Source organism: Scyliorhinus canicula, chromosome 2, assembly GCF_902713615.1.
Source record: "Scyliorhinus canicula chromosome 2, sScyCan1.1, whole genome shotgun sequence".
NCBI lineage: Eukaryota > Metazoa > Chordata > Chondrichthyes > Carcharhiniformes > Scyliorhinidae > Scyliorhinus > Scyliorhinus canicula.
The window spans coordinates 227,995,761-228,020,308 of NC_052147.1; the positions used below are offsets into that span (position 1 = coordinate 227,995,761).

General features: G+C 44.2%; 1 protein-coding gene across 4 annotated transcripts in view; it reads right to left on the minus strand.

Moving 5' to 3' along the window:
* Window positions 1-24,548, minus strand: part of slc38a11 (solute carrier family 38 member 11) — a 258,711-nt gene that overhangs the window by 46,558 nt on the left and 187,605 nt on the right. For all 4 annotated transcript variants that reach the window (XM_038789718.1, XM_038789716.1, XM_038789717.1 and 1 more), the window contains exon 7: window positions 22,919-22,998. In XM_038789718.1, coding sequence (XP_038645646.1) covers window positions 22,919-22,998 — 80 coding nt within the window. The remainder of the gene's footprint in view (window positions 1-22,918; window positions 22,999-24,548) is intronic.

Below are 24,548 nucleotides of genomic sequence, written 5' to 3' on the forward strand. Positions count from 1 at the left end.
AGATTCTGCCCATGGTGTGGTTATCAAAATTGATTGCAAACTGCAATGTTGATTTTCTTTATTGCTATATTAATATAGCTGCTCATTGAGCAATGAACAATACAGTATTTCAAATGAGAATGCTGCAGTGACATAAAATGTCTTTATTGTATCAGCAATATGATTTTAGAATCTTGCGATAAATTAAGGATTAGATCAGCATTATACATAATATAACTTCTTAATGGAAAATTTGGTTCCATGCCAATATTGATGGAGGCAGAGTACATATTTCAGGGGTTCCTGACTGATCGGAATATAACTACTTTAGTACCATGCATTATTCTTGGCAATTCTTCCCCAATACCATATGTAACAAAATAAAAATTCAATAGATATATTTCACTTAGCTGCTGAAAATTCATTTGTTCGTGGTAATTTCTACTTTGCAACGTCAAATAGATTTTTAACCCATGGTATTCCAAATGATGTCTATCATTAACTAACATTGGTGAAAACTGTTAGCCCATGTAAAATGTGACTCCATAACCTTTTGATGTGAATGTGATGAGGGCAGAATGTATTCAGACGGCACGATTTAACAAAAAAATATACATTCTGGGGGAATTCATAGAATCATAGAATTTACAGTGCAAAAGGAGGCCATTCAGCCCATTGCGTCTGCACCGGCCCTTGGAAAGAGCACCCTACCTAAACCCACACCTCCACCCTATCCCGTAACCCAGTAGCCCCACCTAACCTGCACATCTTTGGCCTGGGAAACCCACACAGATACGGGGAGAATGCACAGGCAGTCACCCAAGCAGGGAATCAAACCTGGGATCCTGGAGCTGCAAAACAACAGTGTTTTTTTTTTCTTTTTTAAAAATTTAGAGTACCCAATTATTTTTTTCAATTAAGGGACACTTTAGCATGGCCAATCCACCTAACCTGCACATCTTTGGGTTGTTGGGTGAAGCCCAGGCAGACACGGGGAGAATGTGCAAACTCCACACGGACAGTGACCCAGGGCCGGGATTCGCACCTGGGTCCTCAGCGCCGCAGTTCCAGTGCTAACCACTGCGCCACATGCCACCCTGTGAAGCAACAGTGTTAACCTACTGTGCGAGGTTGATTCCAGCGTACTCTGTTTCGTTTCAGGCCCGGGCAGGGAACCCCCCCCCCCCCCCCCCCCCCCAAAGGCTGCACTTTAGCGTCATATCCTGCACTGAGGAGCTCTCAGCACCCCAGCTGCCTCCCCCAACTCACCTTAGAACAGTACAGCACAGAACAGGCCCTTCGGCCCTCGATGTTGTGCCGAGCAATGATCACCCTACTCAAACCCACGTATCCACCCTATACCCGTAACCCAACAACCCCCCCCCCCTAACCTTACTTTTTAGGACACTACGGGCAATTTAGCATGGCCAATCCACCTAACCCGCACATCTTTGGACTGTGGGAGGAAACCGGAGCACCCGGAGGAAACCCACGCACACACGGGGAGGACGTGCAGACTCCGCACAGACAGTGACCCAGCCGGGAACCGAACCTGGGACCCTGGAGCTGTGAAGCATTTATGCTAACCACCATGCTACCGTGCTGCCCCTTGTGGGGGGTCTGGAGCCCCTCCGCACGCACCACACAGAAGGAGGGCACCCCCAGGTCCAATCACCAGTGCAGTTAGAATGCCAGCTTGGCACCTTGGCATTGTCCCTGATAGTCTTCCAGTGCCAGGATGGCATACAGGTGGCACTGCTAGGGTGCCCATGTGGCAAAAGGGGTGCCCAGAGCGCAGCCACCCAGGCACCCCGGATCCCGTGGGAGATCCCCACCCTCACCCCTCCTCCCACCCCTCCTCACCCCTCCTCCCACCCTCACCCCTCCTCCCACCCTCACCCCTCCTCCCACCCTCACCCCTCCTCCCACCCTCACCCCTCCCACCCTCTCCCCTCCCACCCTCCCCTCCCGTCCCGTCCCCAGGTGCTGGTAGGCCTAGTTCCATTTGCAGAGTCCAGTACAAAAAAGGCGCTCGCCTGGGGAGTCCGAGGCAAAGGGAACAATCCCAAAGCTTTGGGTAGGTCAGGCGAATGCATATTAAAGTGAAACTAGCTGCTCACTTCAATATGCAGAGAGGCCTATCCCAGATCTACCGACCCTGTTGCGCCCCAGTTCGGCTGTGATGCGGCGTTAGACTTCGTCCATGATTTCAGTTCAAAACGAGTATTCAATTATAAAGAAAATTGTTCAACAAAATCATAAATCACCGCTTGATTGGGTAAATTTTGAATTTTCTGACATTAATATTTTGTATAAAATAATGTTTTATTTCCTTTGTAATATCAAAACCCATAAGGCTGGATTTTTGTTCCCCTGCCAACAGATTGAAGGCGGAGTTCTGGAGGACATGTAAAATCCAGCAGGTGGCCTTCCCACTGTCCAGCTGTACCCCCCTGACCTGTCTAAAATTGTCTGCGGGGTGGGTGAGGCATGGATGGCCCACCTGCCCTTTGGTACATTGATGCCCCTAAATGGCCAATCTGATTGGCCGGCAAGTTTTTGCGGGACCGCCTACCGAGAAAATGGGTGGGAGCTTGGGGAGGTGGAGACGAGAACTGGGAAAGTCGGAAGTTGCTGTGTCAGGATATATTGCAGACTCATTCCCACTTTTGGGCAATTTCCCAGGGACAGGCTGGGAAAATAATTTACTGTCTCCTTCATGATGACAGGCAGAATATTAGGGCAAGTAATAAAAGAGCAAAGAACAAACAAAAGTACAGCACAGGAACAGGCCCTTCGGCCCTCTAAGCCCGTGCCAACCATTCTGCCCGTCTAAACTAAAATCTTCTACACTTCCGGGGTCCGTATCCCTCTATTCCCATTCTATTCACGTATTTGTCAAGATGCCCCTTAAATGTCACTATCGTCCCTGCAAAAACCACCATCCGGCAGAGAGTTCCAGACACCCACTACCCTCTGTGTAAAAAACTTGCCTCGTACGTCTCCTCTAAACCTTGTCCTCACACCTTAAACCTATGCCCCCTAGTAACTGACCCCTCTACCCTGGGAAAAAGTCTCTGACTATCCACTCTGTCTATACCCCTCATAATTTTGTAGACATCTATCAACCTCCTTCGTTCCAGTGAGAACAAACTAAGTTTAATCAACCTCTCCTCATAGCTAATGCCCTCCATACCAGGCAACATCCTGGTAAATCTCTTCTGCAACCTCTCTAAAGCCTCCACATCCTTCTGGTAGTATGGCAACCAGAATTGAACACTATACTCCAAGTGTGGCCTAACTACGGTTCTATACAGCTGCAACATAGAACATAACAGTACAGCACAGTACAAGCCCTTCAGCCCACGATGTTGTGCCAACCATTTATCCTAATCTAAGATCAACCTAACCTACACCCCTTCAATTTACTGCTGTCCATGTGCTTGCTGCCATTTCGCCCCTATACCTTCCTCCAATCACTTTAAAATTATGTCCCCTCATGGCAGCCATTTCCACCCTGAGGAAAAGTATCTGGCTATCCACTCTATCCATGCCTCTCATCACCTTTGTTATGGGAGAGGCGTTTTCAGAACCCCGAAATGTACCATGGAGTTCAACCACCTCCACCTTTAATGTATTGTTGCTTTTGAAGCACACGGCTTGTTCTCCAGGTGTGGTATTACAATTATGGACACGTGGATTTTTAAACACAAAACAATGTTTATTCCATAAACTCAACTTATCCTTTTAAATAAACATTGGATCACTTAACACCCCTTACTTCAAAGATAACCCCGAAAATAATACAACACTAAATAATCCTTCAGTTGTTCCTTTAAACATCCAAGAGACTTAACACCTTTAAACAGAAACACATCAGGTTAAAGACATTACTTTTATGAGTTTAAATCACCCAAATGATTCAGAGATAGTCTTTCCTGGCAGAGATCACAGCAGACCCAGCTCACTGCAAACAGATCCGGAACAGATCCTTGCGGGACATCACTGGTCACCGACCTCCAGGCTGAATACTTTCCATCCACTACCACACGCTATCAATGACTTGCCAATTTCTATACTCAATGCCCCGGCCAATGAAGGCAAGCATGCCGTATGCCTTCTTGACTACCTTCTCCAACTGTGTTGCACCTTTCAGTGACCTGTGGACATGTACACCTAGATTTCTCTGACTGTCAGAGAGAATGCACCGCTTCTCCCAATTTCTCCATCTCAGTCATCTGTTCTAACAATGCCATCTGCAATACTAGTGCTTCTGATATGTCTGCTCCTTTCTTCAATGGAGAATTCCCCCCATCACCACACCGTAGTTGACCATGCCTGATATGTCGAGCATGGATGTCCACCAACTGCACTGTCAATGAGTGTACCCTTTGCAATGCGTTTCGCATTTAGATGCAGCATCTGCAAAGCTACATAAAGCACCATGAGGAAACTGTCTATCCTGGAAATGCCGCAAGCAGCTTTGCTTACTTCTCTCTGTTCACATATAGCACAATGAACACGCCCTCCCCAAGCCCACCCCACCCCCTTGACCTTCTCGTCACCTCTTTGATGCAGTAGCAGATAGCGAACTAGAAGAATCACAATGCAAAAAATAAATCAATGATCACATGCACTCACTGCCAGTACCACCCTTGCCTTGTTCTGAGGTTGCAGGTCTGGCTGCAGGGGGAGAAGGAGTTCTGCAAGTCCCTCCTTTGTAAAATGCAGGTGATGCACACCTAGCTCCAGCTTGGGTCAGCTAAATGTTCCTGGAAGTGCTCTCCAGCTTAGAGCCCTTCTTCATCTACTCCTTCCTCTATGTGCAGATTGTCTGTTCCTGTTCTGTTCCTACTCCCTTTGCTGCTACAGATGAAGAAGAATGGCAACTACAGCCAACATGACTGAGAGAAATAGTAATAATAAGAAGCTTTTATTGTCACAAATATGAAGGTACTGTGAAAAGCCCCTAGTCGCCACATTCTGGCACCTGTTCAGGTAAGTTGGTACGGGAATTGAACCTGCACTGCTGGCCTTGTTCTGCATTATAAATCAGCTGTCCAGCCCACTGAGCTAAATCAGCCCAGTGGTCTTAGCACAATCCTTGAACTCAGAATCAAGGCCTTCTCCACATGTACCACCATTTTCTGACAACCTCACCAGCTTTAACGAACACTGGAAATTGCCAGCAAAAATTCAGATAGAGCTGGTTTTAACCTGCACAGGTGAGGTGGGCGGAAAGGCGAGTCGGAGGAGCACGGGATGGTGGGACAGGATCTTTCCTGCTCGTGAATGCGTGGACAGATGCCACTTTGGATTCAAAATTCCATCCTGGCACCTTGGAGCTCAGTTTTACAGCATATACTCTTTTGCAGCCTCTTTGCACCCTCCCCCTAGCTTTGTAGTCAGTAAACATGGATATATTCCACTCAATTCCTTCATCTAAATCATTGGTCTGGATTGTAAATAACTGAAGCTAAAGCCGAGATCTTTGCAGCACCCCACTCTATCATCCCAAAAAATGACTAATTTATTGCAACTCTGTTTTTTGTTCATTAACCAATCCTCAATGCTCATATAGCCCCAAATTCTGTGAGCCCTAATCTTGTGCAGAACTGTAATGAACTCCAATTAGCTTTATTGGTTGGCCAATTGGAGTATGAGCTCCCTCAATGATAGCTCATTGAGGGGCCCATATAAGCACCTGTGTCGGCTTTGTGAAATGAAATGAAATGAAAATCGGTTATTGTCACGAGTAGACTTCAAATGAAGTTACTGTGAAAAGCCCCTAGTCGCCACATTCCGGCGCCTGTTCGGGGAGGCTGGTACTGTGAGCCAGTCTTAAGTTGACTGGACTGCCAGCAGCACTGTTTGGAGCTGCTCCTGTAATATTCGTTATTGTAAATAAATATTGGTGTGGTGTCGGAACTCCTGCCTCCCGTGGATTACTACAAGCACCTTATCAAATGTCTTCTAAAAATCCAAATATATTACATCCACTCCCTTATCTACCCTGACAGCGACACTCACAAAAAACTTTAACAGATTGGTCAAAAAACAACTTCACCTTCATAAAACTGTTTTGACTCTGCCTAATTATATAGTAACTTTCCAAAAGCTCTGTCACCATGTCCTCAATAATAGATTCCAGTATTTCCCCTACTACTGATGTCAAACTTATTATTTTCTCTGTTTCACAGCTGGGTTATATTTGCTACCTTTCAATGCACAGTAAATGTTGTAGAATCTATCAAAACTTGGTAGATCATAACCAGTGCATCCAGTCTGCAGCCTTCTCTCTTAAAAGCCTAGGTTGTTTGCTATCAGACCCAGGGGGTTTAGTAGCTTTTAGTCCTGTTACTTTCTCCAGCATTTTATTTCACCAATATTAATGAATTTTAGTTCCTCACTCGTATTGGACAATTGGTTCCCCACAATTTCAAGTATGTTTTTTATGTTTTCCATTGTAAAAAGAGGCACAAATATTTGGTTAATGTCTCTGCCATTTACTTATTCCACCCAACCTCCAATTGCAATCTTTCCTGTGTGATTGAAGGAAAAACAGAGTTCAGGAGAACAAATGCAGTCTGGGACATGTGACTGATATGTATTCAGCCAATTGGAAGGCACCAGGGAACTGCTGTTGACCTCTGTGTCTTTTAATAAAATCATGGCACCTGCGGCTTCAGTGAGCACAGCACTCACACAAGTACCAATATTAAATATTAACAAATAATTCTTCCAGGCTATATTACTGATCTGGCAAGATTTAAACCTTAACATTTTATCTTCAATACTGGACAGTTTTATTTCACCTCTTAGGAAGAGATGTTGCCTACCAACTGAATCTTCAAACCTGCATTTTACGTAACACTCCACACTACAATGTTGGCTAGATACAGTTGCCATGGTTACACAGGATCACCATGATGAAGCTCCCTTTTCCACATATTAATTCCAGAGATTTTAACAGGGAGGTAAAATAACATGCCAGGAAGCAAAAATGATTTATTTAGTACAATGCACTTAAAAGAAAGAAAACATATTTTAAAACTTCATGTGTGTGGCATTTAATTTCTTTGGACACTACATTAGCTAATTTTTTTTTGCGGTAGTTGTATTTTATGTATTTCAGTTTGCCTAAATGTCGTATGATTTTCAAAGAAACCAAAAAAATGTATTATGGAAAAACATTTATGCACTAGTTAGCTAAGCTGATGTCATCTAAAGCAAAACCACAGAAAACAAAGCTGAATGTATAACTGTCAGAACTTACAATTAATAGTCCTTCATAATTAATGCTATTCAGAAAATGCAAAGATCGAAAAGACTACTGAACCATTTCTGAAAAGTTACTGTAATTGTAAAGCTTTTAAGCATGAAAAGATTGACATTTTCCATCCTCCTACTCAATCGAGCCGCTGACATATAACATTTTAAATTCTTAGTCATCTTTGCATGGATTAAATTAGTGCCTCCTCCCTGAAGCTTTTGCTTCCTCAATTTTGCTGGGCCTATGAGCATTGTTGTAAACAATGTTTTTTCCCACATCCATTTTTAATTATTTTTCCTGCCCATAGCCTAGAAATGCAGCGCCGGTTTTTGCTAAACCACCCAAATTTATTTTCTTTTCTTTCTGGGTTTACTACCAATATAAACGCTTAGGTACCAGGCAAGTAGCTGCATGTCAGAATGAACAGTAAAACTAAAGTAAAGTACATTCTGTCCATTTCCTTTCAATATAAATTATGTTTGATTTCTGGCAGCTCTGACAATGTATGCCTTTCATTTAGCTATGAATGGCGCATACCTACCTGATATCAATGATATCAGAGGTTGATGCAACAAAAACCTACACTTTTATAACACTTGTAAGGTACAGGACGCCCCCAAAGCCCTTTACAGGCCGGTAATAGGAGGAATGAAATACTGAAGCATGATGAAAAATGTAGAAGGAGTGTCAGAAGGCTAGGATGGAAAAATATTTTGACAAAGTCATTAGGAGACTTGTGTAAAATGGTGATGTGAAAGGCTTGGGGAGGCAGTTTCAAAGTACAGCGCCTGGTTGGCTGAAAACTCTGCCACTAATTTTCGGATGAAAGGACAGCCCAGAGGGAATGTGGTGTTCGAGCGAAATGGAGTTAACCAGTCTTGGTGATAGAGTGGATGTGGGTTTGATGATCAGGATAAGGTTATGAATAACGTGAATACTTTTCCATCTAAAATACACTTTCCATACCATTTTCCCGTACCAGCCTCCCCGGACAGGCGCCGGAATGTGGCGACTAGGGGCTTTTCACAGTAACTTCATTGAAGCCTACTCGTGACAATAAGCGATTTTCATTTCATTTCATTTCATTTTCTGCTGAGTAATCTGGTTGCTTGACTGACATGGAAAAGCATTACCAGCTCCTCATGCTCACCAAGGGTGGAATGATTTTGCATGATTTTGACATACTGCAATCAGTGGAGTGGGAACAAGAGAACACGCTACCCAAGTACATCACTGCCCTGTGTGCTCATAAGACCAGTGCATATTTGGTTAAGCTCCAGAGCGGAATTGAAACAGCTTTTTGCTGTACATGGGGTTTATAAATAATGCACTGTACAAGACAGTGCAAGAATCAAACATCACTGGAGGTAAACAGGATGAGTAATGTCTAAAGTAGGTGCTAACCAACCCAACCAATTACCGCCCTATCATGTCTACACTCAATCATCAGTAAAGTTATTGAAGTGGTCATCAACAGTGCTATTACTTAGCAATAACCTGCTCACTGACGCTCAGTTTGGGTTCTGCCAGAGTCACTCAGCTCCTGACCTCATTATAGTTTTGGTTCAAACATGGATGAGATACCCTCAATCACGACACAGTAGAGAAGATAGATGATTCAAAGGCTTTAATCATCTGAGAACTACAGCAGCCGAGAAGTGTGCTCATCACATGTTGCCTGAGTGAGCATTATCTTATATAGCGTTTCCTGGGGGCGGTCTTAAAGGGCCAATGCACGAAAGGTAAGGTACCATTATATCAGCTACTGATAACATTCATCACAATGGACAAAAGAGCTGAACTCCAGAGGTGAGGTGAGAGTAATTGCCCATGACATCAAGGGAGCATTTGATTGTGTATGGCATTAAGGAGCCCTGGAATAACTTGAGTCAATAGGAATCAGGGGGAATATACTCCACTGGTTGGAGTCATACCTAGCACAAAGGAAGATGCTTGTGATTACTGGAGGTCAGTCAACTCACTCCCAGGACATCACTGCAGGTGTTCCTCAGGATGGTGTCCTAGGTCCAACCATCTTCAGCTGCTTCATCAATGACCTTCCTTCCAACAGAAGGTCAGATATAGCAATGTTCATTGATGATTGCACAATGTTCAGCACCATTTGTGACTCCTCAGACACTGAAGCAGTCCACGTGCAAATACAGCAAGACCTGGGCAGCATCCAGGCTTGGGCTGACAAGTGGTAAGTAACATTCATGCCACACAATTACCAGGCAACGACCATCTCCAATAAGAGAGAATCAAACCATCACCCCTTTACATTCAATGGCATTACCATCACTGAATGCCCACTATCAACATCCTAGGGGTTACCATTGACCAGAAACTAACTGGACTAGCCATATTAATACTCGCTATAAGAGCAAGTCAGAGGCTAGGAATCCTGTTGTGAGTAGCTGAACTGCTGACTCCCCAAAGCCTCTCCACCATCTACAAGACACAAGCCAGGGGTATGATGGAATATTCTCCACTTGCCTGAATGAGTGCAGCTCCAACAACACTCAAGAAGCACAACACCATCCAGGCAGTCCACATGATTTGCACCCCTTCCACAAACATTCACTCCCTCCACCACCGACGCATAGTAGCAGAAGTGTGTAGCATCTACAAGATGCACTGCAGGAATTCACCAAGATTCCTCAGGCAGCACCTTCCAAACCCATGACCATTACATCTAGAAGGACAAGGGCAGCATTTCAGGGGAACACCGCCACCTGGAAGTTCCCCTCCAAGTCACGCATCATACTGACTTGGAAATATAGAGCCATTCTTTCACTGTCGCTAGGTCAAAATCCCAGAACACACTCTCTAACAGCACTGTGGGTGTACCTACACCACATGGACTGCAACGGTTCAGAAAGACAGCTCACCACCACCTTCTCAAGAGCAATTAGGAATGGGCAACAAACACTGGCCTGGCCAGTGAAGCCCATATCTCGCAAAAGAATGAATTTAAAGAAAAGGTGAGGAGAGGCAGTTAGAATGACATGTAACCAACTATGATACATGCTGTGGAAAGATCCTATTGATTTAACTTATGAGAGAAGAAAGAAGTTTTAAGCTGAGAATGAAAGTCAAGTCAAAATGACTACAAGTTATGATTCATGTTACTCTTGACTAAACTTTCAGATATGGTGCCAGGAATATCAATACCTATTTTGGAGTCTATCAATATTAATATTCTTCCATATAAGTTATGCTTTTCACGAGAGTACAATCTTTCATCACCTTTTGCTTCATCAGCTAATTGTTTGACTCACATGACAAACCATCTGCAGCACATAGTGCTCACAATAGTTAATGCCTCACCCGACAAGTCTTCTTTTTCACTGGCTACTTCCTCCTATGAGGATGTTTCTGTGCCAGTGTTTGCACAAGTAACATGACATGGTGTAGTTAGTGAGGAAGTGGCAGCAGCTGTGGCTTCCTATATGGCAGTACATTTTCCAGTATTAGAATCAAGATGCTTGACGTCATGGTCAGATTCTTCCAATAATGTGAAATACATAAGAGTTTATTTAGCTGTGCACATAACATTCCCTTGAAGGAAGAGTGGCTAAGTGTAAGAACATTTCAATACAAAGCACATAAGGCAGAGACGACAGGCAGCAGTTTATTAAGCTTCTGTTGCCACTGTGAGCAAACTCGCCATTCTCCATATGTTTTCATGCCTGCCTGCATACAATCTTCAATGCCTCCTCTTCATGTGCACTCTGGGTTTTCATTGATGTTGCTCCTGCCTTGCTTCTTTTTCTGTAGTTTTGATTGTAGGCCACCTATCGGTAGCATATTGATTAGCACAGTTGTTTCACAGCTCCAGGGTTCCAGGTTCCATTCCCGGCTTGGGTCACTGTCTGTTTGGAGTCTGCGCGTTCTCCCTATGTCTGCATGGGTTTCCTCCGGGTGCTCTGGTTTCCTCCCACAAGTCTCGAAAGACGTGCTGTTAGGTGAATTGGACATTCTGAAATCTCCCTGAGTGTACCCGAATAGGCGCCGGAATGTGGCGACTAGGGGATTTCACAGTAACTTCATTGCAGTGTTAATGTAAGACTACTTGTGATAATAACAAAGATTATTATTATTTCCTGGGAAAAAGAGAAGGCAATATTCATATAGGGTCTATAAGCAGCATTAACATACACCCCCTTATGACTCCATGCATCCCATGAAGATGAAATACGGGAGGTGACTTCAACTATGTGCCTTTGAAGACAGGGAGTTGCCATGGTAGTATGCTGTATGAGTTGCCAGAGTAGCTTTGAGGAAGGAAGATGCTGGACAGGTTGCAGAGATTTCCCTTTGCATAACTGAATTTCTCTGGCGCCCAGTTGGGGAGGTGATGGCATGAAGATAATAGTTCAATCCCTGCCACATTAGCTGGTGGAATTTAAACTCAATTACAAAAATCTGGAATTGAAATCTTGGATAGTATTTTCTGGTCTTGCCATTCCCGTCCTGACGACCGCCTCCAGTGGGATTGGAAAATCCTAGCCCTGGTCTCCGTAATGGTGACTTGAAACCACCAATTGTTGTCAAAACCCATCTGGTTCAATAATGTATTTTAGGGGAGGAAATCTGCCAGCTTTACCTGGTCTGGCCAACCCCAGATCCACAGCAATGTCAAAATCTGGTTTAGCACAGGGCTAAATAGCTGGCTTTTAAAGCAGACCAAGGCAGGCCAGCAGCGCGAGTTCAATTCCCGTACCAGCCTCCCCAAACACGTGCCGGGATGTGGCGACTAGGGGCTTTTTACAGTAACTTCATTTGAAGTCTACTTCTGACAATAAGCGATTTTCATTTTCATTTCATGTCATTGATTTTTAACTGTCATCTGACATGACCTAGCAAGCTGCAATGTTCAAGGGGAATTGGAGATGGACAACACATGTTGGCTTTGCTAGTCAAACCCATAGCCAGTGAAAGGATAAGGAAAAAAAGATGCTGAGAATAGAATTGTATACGTATGTGAGCAAAGGCTGCATGTTTACTGGTGTTGGTGCCTTGGCTTATCTTGGCCAAACTTCTTCCAGTGTGGCAGCTCTCAGGGTGGTGCAGATTCATTGATTGGAGCGGCAGAAGAAACAGACAGCCAGTATTGCCATCTTATGGGCCTTCCTATTTCTTCTGTCCAGCAACTTGTCTCTTCTGGCAGATATCTTAGCCAGCAACATCTCCAGAGAAACACTTAAAAATCTGGTGGCTTTTGCAGCTGCAGCCCTTCCTACAGCTCCCCCTTCCCCACTCTGGATATCCCTGCATATGCTTCAGATAATGCTGATGCTCCTCTTCCTGATGATCAGAAAGTGCCAATTGGCTGAAGCCTTTTAAAGGCTGCATAAGTACTCAACTTCCCTTCTTTGTAGAACTGGTAAACCTATCAAAAATGATTCCTAGTGAACAATCTTACGTGTACCAGCTGGAGGATCAGTCAGCATGCAACTTCCTTGTAAATTATTCTTGCTGTCATTCTTGCTGTATTATATGTGGCATTGTTCAACCAACAATTCTGGGATCCCTCAGGAATTACACATGTGAATAGGAACACATGAATAGAATTAAGCCATTAAGGCCCTCTGGCCTGTTCCCACATTCAGTGATCATGGCTGTTCTGTCACCTAATTCCATAAATCCACAAGCAGCACGGTAGCATGGTGGTTAGCATAAATGCTTCACAGCTCCTGGGTCCCAGGTTCGATTCCCGGCTGGGTCACTGTCTGTGCGGAGTCTGCACGTCCTCCCCGTGTGTGCGTGGGTTTCCTCCGGGTGCTCCGGTTTCCTCCCACAGTCCAAAGATGTGCGAGTTAGGTGGATTGGCCATGCTAAATTGCCCGTAGTGTCCTAAAAGGTAAGGTTAAGGGGGGGGGGGGGGGGGTTGTTGGGTTACGGGTATAGGGTGGATATGTGGGTTTGAGTAGGGTGATCATTGCTCGGCACAACATCGAGGGCCGAAGGGCCTGTTCTGTGCTGTACTGTTCTATGTTCTATGTTCTATCTCTTCTATAGAAACGCTGCAGTGTAGAAGGAAGCCATTTGGCCCATCGGATCTGCACGAGCCCTCTGAAAGAGCAGTCTATTTAGGCCCACTCCCCCACCCTATCCCTGTAACCCCACCTAACCTGCATACCTTTGGACTGCGGGATGAAACCTGAGCACCCAGAGGAAATCCACGCAGACATGGGGAGAATGTGCAGATGCCACACCGTCACCCAAAGCCGGAATTAAACCCAGGTCTCTGGCGCTGTGAGGCAGCAATGCTAACCACTGTGCAACCGCGTCACCCTTAAAATCTTAATTTCATTGCCAAAAATCTATCAATCTCCGATTTAAAATGAACAACTGATTTAGCATCAAAGGCCAAATGCGAAATTGAGTTCCAAACTTCGACCACACTTTGCCTTAAGAGGTTTTCTATTTTCATGCCTGAAATGTTGAGTTCTAATTTTTAGGCTATGCCCCCTAGTTCTATGCTTACCAACAAGCAGATGAGGTTTCTCGTATCTTTCCTCTTATTTTGGTTCAAAAGAGTATCTTGAAAGCTTTGATCAAATCATTCTCAACAATCTAAATTCCAGAGAGGACAACCCTAGTTTACATAATCTCTCCTCATAATTTAACATTTGGCGTCCACTGTACAGCTTTTGCGGTTCTAGTTGCTGATTTCTTCCAAAGTTCATGCACTGGCATTTAAGTTTTTGTGAACAAAATAAATTGTATTCTTCAATTGAGACCTGGAAGCTACTAATAGCATAGAAGCTAAGGTTTATTATTACTTTATATGGAAGAGCAGGACTAACTTAAATCTTTATCGGCGATTCCCTGTCCAGGAAGTGACATCGTTCAATAAGCATCCCCAGAAATATTTTGGGTTTTATGTGCACTGTTGATGTTTTGGTGACAGCTAAGTGTTCCTTCTCCTATTCACATTCACTGGGAGTTTTGGGTGGTTTGAGCTTTCTGAATCCTCTGCTTTGTTCTCTTACCTCTTGTGCGGGCAGTACAGAACATTACATTTTGCAACTGTAATGTTCACTACAGAATGGTTACTTTTCCTGGAAATACAAGGGTAAATTCAGCAATCCTCTGCTCCAAGTAGTAATTTGCCATTGAAATGAAGTAGGTCAGAGATAACACTGCAGGGGACGCAGTGGTTAGCACTGCTGCCTCATGGCGCCGAGGATCTGGGTTCGACCCCGGGTCACTGTCCGTGTGGCGTTTGCACATTCTCCCCATGTCTGCGTGGGTCTCACCCCCACAACCCAAAAAGACGTGCAGAGTAAGTGAATTGGCCACACTAAATTGCGCCTTAAGTGGGGAAAAAAAAGAATTGGGTACTCTAAATTTATTTTCTAAAAAGGAGATAACACTGCAGTGATGATTCTTTGGCTTCCTTCACTTGAGTCTGTGACACTAGTTGCAACTAATGAGAAATTTATTGCATCCAAAATAAACCTTAATTGCATTATTAAGTTGTGGATATTATAACAAAGGGAGAATATTATGTTTTCACAAGGGAGGAAACCTTAAATAACACAAAAGCTGCCAGCTGATACAGCTAATATTTTTGCTTCGTGTTTTTCACCCCTTTGTATGACTAACTTAACAGGCACAAGCAGCGAAAACCTGTTTTGCCAACGATTAATTTGCATTATGACCACACACATATATCAAAACCTTACTGTTTGACAAACCTACAATGTGACAGCATAATTTTATATATTTATCTCCAAGAACCATAAGTCTTTTAAAGTGACACTGTCTTCATGAAAAAGCCCATGGAGAACCTTTTATTTGATGAACTACATAATGATTTAAAATCACAACAAAATGAATGCGAAAGGTCTTTTAGTTCTTTGCTTTTGCCAACTAAAGAATGCTTGCCAAACAGCACCTCTATAAATAAGCTTAGTTACACACACCCAGAGTGTTAGACGTTTCTGCTAATGAAATAGGGTTCATGCAAACCCAGACAGCTTTTGCTACGATTAATGACTGCTCTGCAAATAGATTTGCTGAAATGACTAATGGAAGAAAATGGAATTGGAAGGCAACAGATTTTCCTTCAGTAATAAACTCACTGCTTTGTAGCGATACAGAACCCAGTGTGATGAATGTAGGAAATGTTAATATAGATTGTAATTATATATACCTGTTGCAGTAATGTAATTTAAAGCTTGGGCTAAGGTATATATATCTGTTGCAGTAATATAAACAAATCCTGGTTTGACATACAGTCAGGCGGTGTGACTACAAAAGGTGCAATTAAGATGTCATAAAAGTGAGATAATTATTTTTTTAAATAAACATTTTATTGAGGTATTTTTGGTACAGTGACAACAAGATAAACAATATACAACATAAACATAATGCAAAAGCCATTTACCTCTCGTACAGGTCCCATCCTTATTGACCCCCCTACTCTAATCTAATCTACTCCACCCCCCCCCCCCCACAATCTGCTGACGATTAATTTCCCGCAAAGAAGTAGACGAACGGTTGCCACCTCCGGGCGAACCCTAACATTGACCCTCTCAAGGCATACTTGATTTTCTCCATACAGAGAACGCTAGCCATGTCCGATAGCCAGGTCTCCAACTTCGGCAGCTTTGAGTCCCTCCATGCTAATAGTATCCATCTCCGGGCTACCAGGGAAGCAAAGGCCAGATCGTCTGCCTCTTTCTCCTCCTGGATTCCCGGGACTTATGCCACCCCGAAATTCGCCATCTCTGGATTCAGCGCCACCCTTGTTTTTAACACTGTGGACATGATGTCCGCAAACTCCTGCCAAAATCCCCTAAGCTTTGGACATGTCCAAAACATGTGGACATGGTTCGCCGGTCCTCCCGCACATTTTGCGCACCTGTCCTCCACCGCAAAGAGTCTGCTCATCTGTGCAACTGTCATGTGAGCCCGGTGAACAACCTTCAATTGTATCAGGCTGAGCCTGGCACATGTTGCAGACGCGTTGACTCTACTCAATGCATCTGCACATAGACCATCCTCTATCTCACCTCCCAGCTCCTCCTCCCACTTGCGCTTTAGCTCCTCGGTCAGCATCTCCTCCAATCCCATAAACTCCTTATAAATGTCCGAGACGCTTCCTTCTCCTACCCACCCTCTGGAAACTACCCTGTCCTGAATTTCCCTTAGCGGTAGGAGCGGGAAGGTTGACACCTGTTTACGAAGGAAGTCCCGCACCTGCAGATACCTGAATTTGTTTCCCCTCGCCAACCCAAACTTTTCCTCCAACGCCCTCATAGCCCGCTGTGCGAGCTTCCTGAACGCCGATAGGTGGTTAGAACCATGGCGTCGGGAACTCGGCCAGTCAGGAGCAGAGGATCACTTGGCGATCCTCTGGCAATGGTCGCCTAACCGCGTGGAGTACTTGCGAACAGATCCCGGAGAATCGCTGAACCGGCGCCGGACCCGATTTCGGAGTGAAATTGGGTTCTCCACCCTCATGCCGAACACTGTGGAGAATCCAGCCACTAGTCTACAATTCCCTGTTTTCTCTCTACCTCCCTTTTTAAATCAAGGAGTTGCATTTGCTACCCTCCAATATGCAGAAACTGTTCCAGAGTCTATAGAATCCTGGAAGATGGCCACCAATGCATCCACTATTTCTAGAGCCACTTCCTTAAGTACTCTGGAATGGAGTTAATCAGGTCCTGGGGATGTAATAGCCTTCAATCCCATCAATTTACCCAACACCAGTTCTCTCCTGATTTTGATCGCCTTCCGTTCCTCCCTCTCACTAAACCCTGCATTCCCCAACATGTCTGCTATCTGATTGGTTTCCTCAGTTGTGAAGACAGAACCAAAGTATGTATTTAGTTGCTCAGCCATTTCTTTGTCCCGCATTATACATTGCCCTGTTTCTGACTGTAATAGAGCTACCTATATTTGTCTTCACTAATCTTTTTCTCTTCCCGTACGTGTACAAACTTTTACAGTCAGTTTTTGTGTTCCCTGTATGCTTACTCTATTTTCCCCTTCTTAATCAATCCCTTGGTCCTTTCTTGCTGAATTCCAAATTGCTCCCAATCCTCAGACCTGTGTTTTTCTTCATCAATTTGTATGCTCCTTCTTTGGATCTAATACTATCTCTAATTTCCCTTGTAAGCCATGAATTGGCCACCTTTCCCGTTTTGTGCCTGACAGGAATAAACAATTGTTGCAGTTTACCCATGCCCTCCTTGAATGTTTGCCATTGCCTATTGCCATGTGAGTACCTTTAAGAAATGAGTGTTTATAAATGGGTGTTTATAAATATCTGTAGTGAGAGTACCTTTGGTGATTTAAAACACCTTTACCTTTACCACTTGAGTATTTCTCATGTCCCCAGTTTCTATCCCTCACAGGCTGAAACTGATGTCGGATACCAAGCTTTAATTTGTGAACAAATTATAAATGGGTGTGTATATAAATATCTGTAGTGAGAGTACCTTTAAGAAATGGGTGTTTATTACTGCAGTGATGTCAGAAAGGGGGTGGAGCTGGGCTGTCTGTCAGCTTTTTACTTTCGTTTAAGGCTGTTTGCTGCAAGGTGTGTTTTAGTTCAGTTTTCAGAGCTGGATAGCTGCAGTCACAGCCAGAAGGTGTATGAATCTCTCTCTGTAATCTAAAGACTGTAAATCAATCCTGGTGATTTAAAACTAATAACAGTCATGACTTTAACCTGATGTGCTTCTGGTAAAAGGTGTCTTAGGTCTTATGGATGTTAAAAGAAAAGCTTAAAGGATTACTTAGTGATGTATTTTTTGGGGGGGGTTGTATTTGAATTAATGGTTGCTAAGATGTTCACTGTATGTTTTAAAATGGTTAACTTGAGTTCAGAGAATAAACATTGTTTTGCTTTAAAAAATACTTTTCCATTTCTGCTGTACCACACCTGTAGAGTGGGCCGTGTGCGCCCCATACCACAATCTAGTAAACGTTGTGGGTCAGGTCAACATCATGATACATTTTGGGATTCTCTAAACCCTGGCCCATAACAAAAGCTTATGGTATTGTCGTACTGAACTTTGCTTGCCTGTCGATGCAAATAATATCACGTGAAAGCAACAACCTTGTTCATGTGACATCTGGAAGATCTGAGTTGTTTTGAGTTTCCATCTGTTTTGAACTGTAACCAGGATTCAAGAAAATTACTTTGGCCCTCTTGACATTTAATTGGAAGAAATATCTGCACATCCACTACTGGATGTCAGATGAGCGGTCTGACAATTTAGTAAGAATGGAGAAGTGGACAGTGCTGGTGGTGAGGTAGTGCTGGATGTCAACACTGTTTATGTAAAAGCTAATCCTGTATTTTGGTTGATGCTGCTGAGGGACAGTACATGGATGATAATTAGATCCTTGGAAGTAACAGTTTGGCAGTGGAAAGGGAAGCCATTGCTTGTGATTATTTAGCTACATTTAGATAGATAAGAATGTAACCAGGTGAGTACAATCCCATCCAATTCCAATTGATGACAGCGGAGAGTTGTTGGAGGAGAGTACTGTAAACATGTCAAATGTGCAGACAGGTCAAGAAAGATGAAGAGGGATATTTTACTGCTTCCACAGCCACATAAGAGGTCATTTATGACTTTGAAAAGAACTATTTTGGCACTGTGGCAGGAGCAGAAACTTGTTGGAGGGATTCAAACTTGGACTTCCGGGAGAGATTGGCACAGATTTGGGAGATGTTCAATGACGGAGTTAACATATCTTCAGTAAAAGTAACTGAAGTTATATCTGCATGTTCATGTAAGGAAAAAAATGCCATGGTATTATTCTCCCAGGGCCCTGATCAAAATTTATCCTTTCGCCAACACCACCGAGCACAGATTCACTGGCGGTTCGCTTTACCGCTGTTTGTGGGGCCTTGCTGTACATAAATTATTTGACACATTTAGAAACATGACAATAGTGATTGCACAGCAAAGGTTCAGCATTTCATGAGGATATGAAAGATAACGTAAATTTGTTGAATCAGATGATTAAATTACATTTAAATCTCAAAGGAATAAATTCATGGAGCAGCCAAGTTCAAGAAATGAATTAGATCTTGATGAACGAGTTACCTGGGTGGTACCTCCTAAATAGCCCATCTAATTGAGACAATAGAAATACATTTGAACATCACTTAAGCATTCACACCCATTATGTTAATGTGCCAGATTCATTTGAGGACACCAGGGATTATTGCAGGAGACTAGCACTGAGGATGGTGGTAGACAATTTAATTGGCCAATTTACAGATAGAACATAGAACATAGAACGATACAGCGCAGTACAGGCCCTTCGGCCCTCGATGTTGCACCGACATGGAAAAAAAACTAAAGGCCATCTAACCTACACTATGCCCTTATCATCCATATGCTTATCCAATAAATTTTTAAATGCCCTCAATGTTGGCGAGTTCACTACTGTTGCAGGTAGGGCATTCCACGGCCTCACCACTCTTTGCGTACAAAACCCACCTCTGACCTCTGTCCTATATCTATTACCCCTCAATTTAAGGCTATGTCCCCTCGTGCTAGCCACCTCCATCCGCGGGAGAAGGCTCTCGCTGTCCACCCTATCTAACCCTCTGATCATTTTGTATGCCTCTATTAAGTCACCTCTTAACCTTCTTCTCTCTAACGAAAACAACCTCAAGTCCATCAGCCTTTCCTCATAAGATTTTCCCTCCATACCAGGCAACATCCTGGTAAATCTCCTCTGCACCCGTTCCAAAGCTTCCACGTCCTTCCTATAATGTGGCGACCAGAACTGTACGCAATACTCCAAATGCGGCCGTACTAGAGTTTTGTACAACTGCAACATGACCTCATGGCTCCGGAACTCAATCCCTCTACCAATAAAGGCCAACACACCATAGGCCTTCTTCACAACCCTATCAACCTGGGTGGCAACTTTCAGGGATCTATGTACATGGACACCGAGATCCCTCTGCTCATCCACACTACCAAGAATTTTACCATTAGCCAAATATTCCGCATTCCTGTTATTCTTTCCAAAGTGAATCACCTCACACTTCTCCACATTAAACTCCATTTGCCACCTCTCAGCCCAGGTCTGCAGCTTATCTATGTCCCTCTGTAACCTGCAACATCCTTCCGCACTGTCTACAACTCCACCGACTTTAGTGTCGTCTGCAAATTTACTCACCCATCCTTCTGCGCCCTCCTCTAGGTCATTTATAAAAATGACAAACAGCAACGGCCCCAGAACAGATCCTTGTGGTACGCCACTCGTAACTGAACTCCATTCTGAACATTTCCCATCAACTACCACTCTCTGTCTTCTTTCAACTAGCCAATTTCTGATCCACATCTCTAAATCACCCTCAATCCCCAGCCTCCGTATTTTCTGCAATAGCCGAACGTGGGGAACCTTATCAAACGCTTTACTGAAATCCATATACACCACATCAACTGCTCTACCCTCGTCTACCTGTTCAGTCACCTTCTCAAAGAACTCGATAAGGTTTGTGAGGCATGACCTACCCTTCACAAAACCATGCTGACTATCCCTAATCATATTATTCCTATCTAGATGATTATAAATCGTATCTTTTATAATCCTCTCCAAGACCCTACCCACCACAGACGTTAGGCTCACCGGCCTATAGTTACCGGGGTTATCTCTACTCCCCTTCTTGAACAAAGGGACCACATTTGCTATCCTCCAGTCCTCTGGCACTATTCCTGTAGCCAATGATGACCTAAAAATCAAAGCCAAAGGCTCAGCAATCTCTTCCCTGGCTTCCCAGAGAATCCTAGGATAAATCCCATCCGGCCCCGGGGACTTATCTATTTTCACCTTGTCCAGAATTGCCAACACTTCTTCCCTACGCACCTCAATGCCATCTATTCTAATAGCCTGGGTCTCAGCATTCTCCTCCACAATATTATCTTTTTCTTGAGTGAATACTGACGAAAAGTATTCATTTAGTATCTCGCTTATCTCCTCAGCCTCCACACACAACTTCCCACCACTGTCCTTGACTGGCCCTACTCTTACCCTAGTCATTCTTTTATTCCTGACATACCTATAGAAAGCTTTTGGGTTTTCCTTGATCCTACCTGCCAAAGACTTCTCATGTCCCCTCCTTGCTCGTCTCAGCTCTCTCTTTAGATCCTTCCTCGCTTCCTTGTAACTATCAAGCGCCCCAACTAAAACTTCATGCCTCATCTTCACATTGGCCTCCTTTTTCCTCTTAACAAGAGATTCCACTTCTTTGGTAAACCACGGTTCCCTCGCTCGACCCCTTCCTCCCTGCCTGACTGGTACGTACTTATCAAGAACATGCAATAGCTGTTCCTTGAACAAGCTCCACATATCCAGTGTGCCCAACCCTTGCAGCCTACTTCTCCAACCAACACATCCTAAGTCATGTCTAATGGCATCATAATTGCCCTTCCCCCAGCTATAACTCTTGCCCTGCGGGGTATACTTATCCCTTTCCATCACTAACGTAAAGGTCACCGAATTATGGTCACTGTTTCCAAAGTGCTCACCTACCTCCAGATCTAACACCTGGCCTGGTTCATTACCCAAAACCAAATCCAATGTGGCCTCGCCTCTTGTTGGCCTGTCAACATATTGTGTCAGGAAACCCTCCTGCACACATTGTACAAAGAACGACCCATCTAATGTACTCGAACTATATCTTTTCCAGTCAATATTTGGAAAGTTAAAGTCTCCCATAACAACTACCCTGTTACTTTCGCTCTTTTCCAGAATCATCTTCGCCATCCTTTCCTCTACATCCCTAGAACTATTAGGTGGCCTATAGAAAACTCCCAACAGGGTGACCTCTCCTTTCCTGTTTCTAACCTCAGCCCATACTACCTCAGAAGAAGAGTCCCCATCTAGCATCCTTTCCGCCACCGTAATACTGTCCTTGACTAGCAGCGCCACACCTCCCCCTCTTTTGCCCCCTTCTCTGAGCTTACTAAAACACCTAAACCCCGGAACCTGCAAGATGTGGCGAGCTCATTGGTATTTCAAGATATTGGCTTCCTGCATAACTAAGAAAGAAACAAACAAAGAACACACAAGCACACAATCTGCGTCGGGAGGGAAGAACCAATATGGCTGAGACACAATGGTGGGTAACAGTGTTGCCCTTTATGTAGTATCAATCAGGTTGAAGGGGGTTACTGCTCTGAGACATTAGTCTTAGTCCACTAACAGGGAATGTAACATGTTTGATAATCTTCAATGCTACAACAATCATTGTAAAATATGGTGTGATTCACTGTGAATCACTACTTTGTTCTTTCATTTACTGTTGATAAAATAAATCCACCTGTTGACTAACATTTGTGAAGTAGTCCACTTTCTGACTCATTGCACATTGGGGATTACAGTATCCAATTAAAACTTTGTGTCATGCTATTTATTAGAGGAATAGCATTGGGCAGTAAAACAGTAGACACCTGATCATAAGAGGGATGGCATCCACTTACAGGAGAGGCTAATGGTGTTGAATCAAATTCAATTTAGATAAGTCTAAACATTTGCCCCTTGTGAATAAATACCATCGATAGAATCAGGACTTAATTCAAACACATTAAACCTTGAACAACAACTTTTCCACTGCAGTATTGTAGCTTTTATTTAGGATTGGCATGTTAAAGTGAGAATACTTACATGTGTGGTCCAAGGGTTACAACTCTGATCACAACTATCACCAATATGGCAATGGTTAACACAAGAGAGGAAAATGACACCTAGAAAGAAAACAAAGTACAGAGAAAGTGAGTTTCCATTTGTTCAAAATCTTCCGTCAAACTATTAAACTAATATTCATTAGCCAATTAGCACCAGAAGAGGATTTTAAATCCAAAGTTTAACCCTTATCCTATCACAAATTTCCCTGGAGGGGTGAACCTGGTCTAAAGCTTGAAATTTGTGAGCACGGTGCGGCGTAAAATAATGGCTGGGATTCTCTGTGCCTCCGCGCCACAATCGCGCTCTGCGTGGGGGCGGAGATGGGGAAAAACTGACAGCATTGTGTCTTACAATCTGCTGAATTCTCTGGAGACTGATTCATTTCAGTACACCAAGGTCAGAATTTCATGTTGCTCAGGCGGGCGTGCGCCTGGAAGTGCTTGAAGTCACGTGCACATTTCCACTTCAATGTTTTGGTTGGGAGGGCATGCAGAAGAGTTGGAAACACTCCCGTCGACAATCAAGCAGGCTAACGCCGCCTATTAAGGGGTCAATTGAATGCAATTTTATCAGGCCCATCTGATTTCATGGTTATCGGGCGGGCCAATTGGCCAGGCAGCCTTTATGTTTTAATCCCGGCGGGAAATATCTGGGCCGAAATAAAATATAAAAAGGTGCCTGGGGATGGAGGTTTGTGTTTAAATGTGCTGCCTAGACATTATTTGCATAGGTTTCCATCGCAATTTATTTTTCACAGGTCTGCAGCTCCCTGAGACAGATCCGCAGTGGCTGTCACCCTGAGGGAGCACATTAGAAGCATCGACTCTCTTCCTGCCCCCCTGGCAGCGCTGAGTGTTTCCCAATGCACGTTTCACACTGGCTGCCCGTTAAGTGACCAGCCAGCGTGAAATCAGGTTATGGGCCCAACTGAGCTTCCAGGCCTGCCAAGTGCACGAGCCCAATGGATGGAAAATTCAGACACATTGGGGCTGGATTCTCTGGTCTGCCAGCCACATTTTCCTGGGTGCCGCGCCCTCACTGGCAGCGGGAATGTTTCGGGACATCCGCAGGCGTGGGTGCGCTGCTACCACAACGGAGAATCCCGCCAGCGGAGAATCCAGCCCATGATTTTTTCTGTGAGTTAATTACCAGGTGAATCTAATTCAGGATCCTTGACTTGCCTGAAATAAATTATTTTATTTGAATAGTGGGTGGAATCTTCCCCTCAGTGCATAGAGTGCTGGCTGAGGCAAGAAAACTGGCGTGCAGCTCTCCAGCTACCCAGCGGTAGCTTCTCTTCGGATTTTAATCCACTGTGTAAACAAATCTGGGGGACTGGTTTTTGCCATCACTCTGGTGGGATGGGCCTGATAGAGCACCACAGAGATTGGGGCACCATCTGTAAAGGGCGCACCGATCTATGGATAAAATAAACTTCCCTCCATTGGGGACATGGAGGACCCCCTCTCCATTGAGAACATGTAGGACCCCCCCCCCCCCCCCCCCGATCCCATTCACCACACAGGCATGGGGCGCAACTCCCCCACAACACGTAAGAGGGACTCCCCAGAGGGCCTGTCCCTGGTACTGCCAACCTGCCACTGCCACC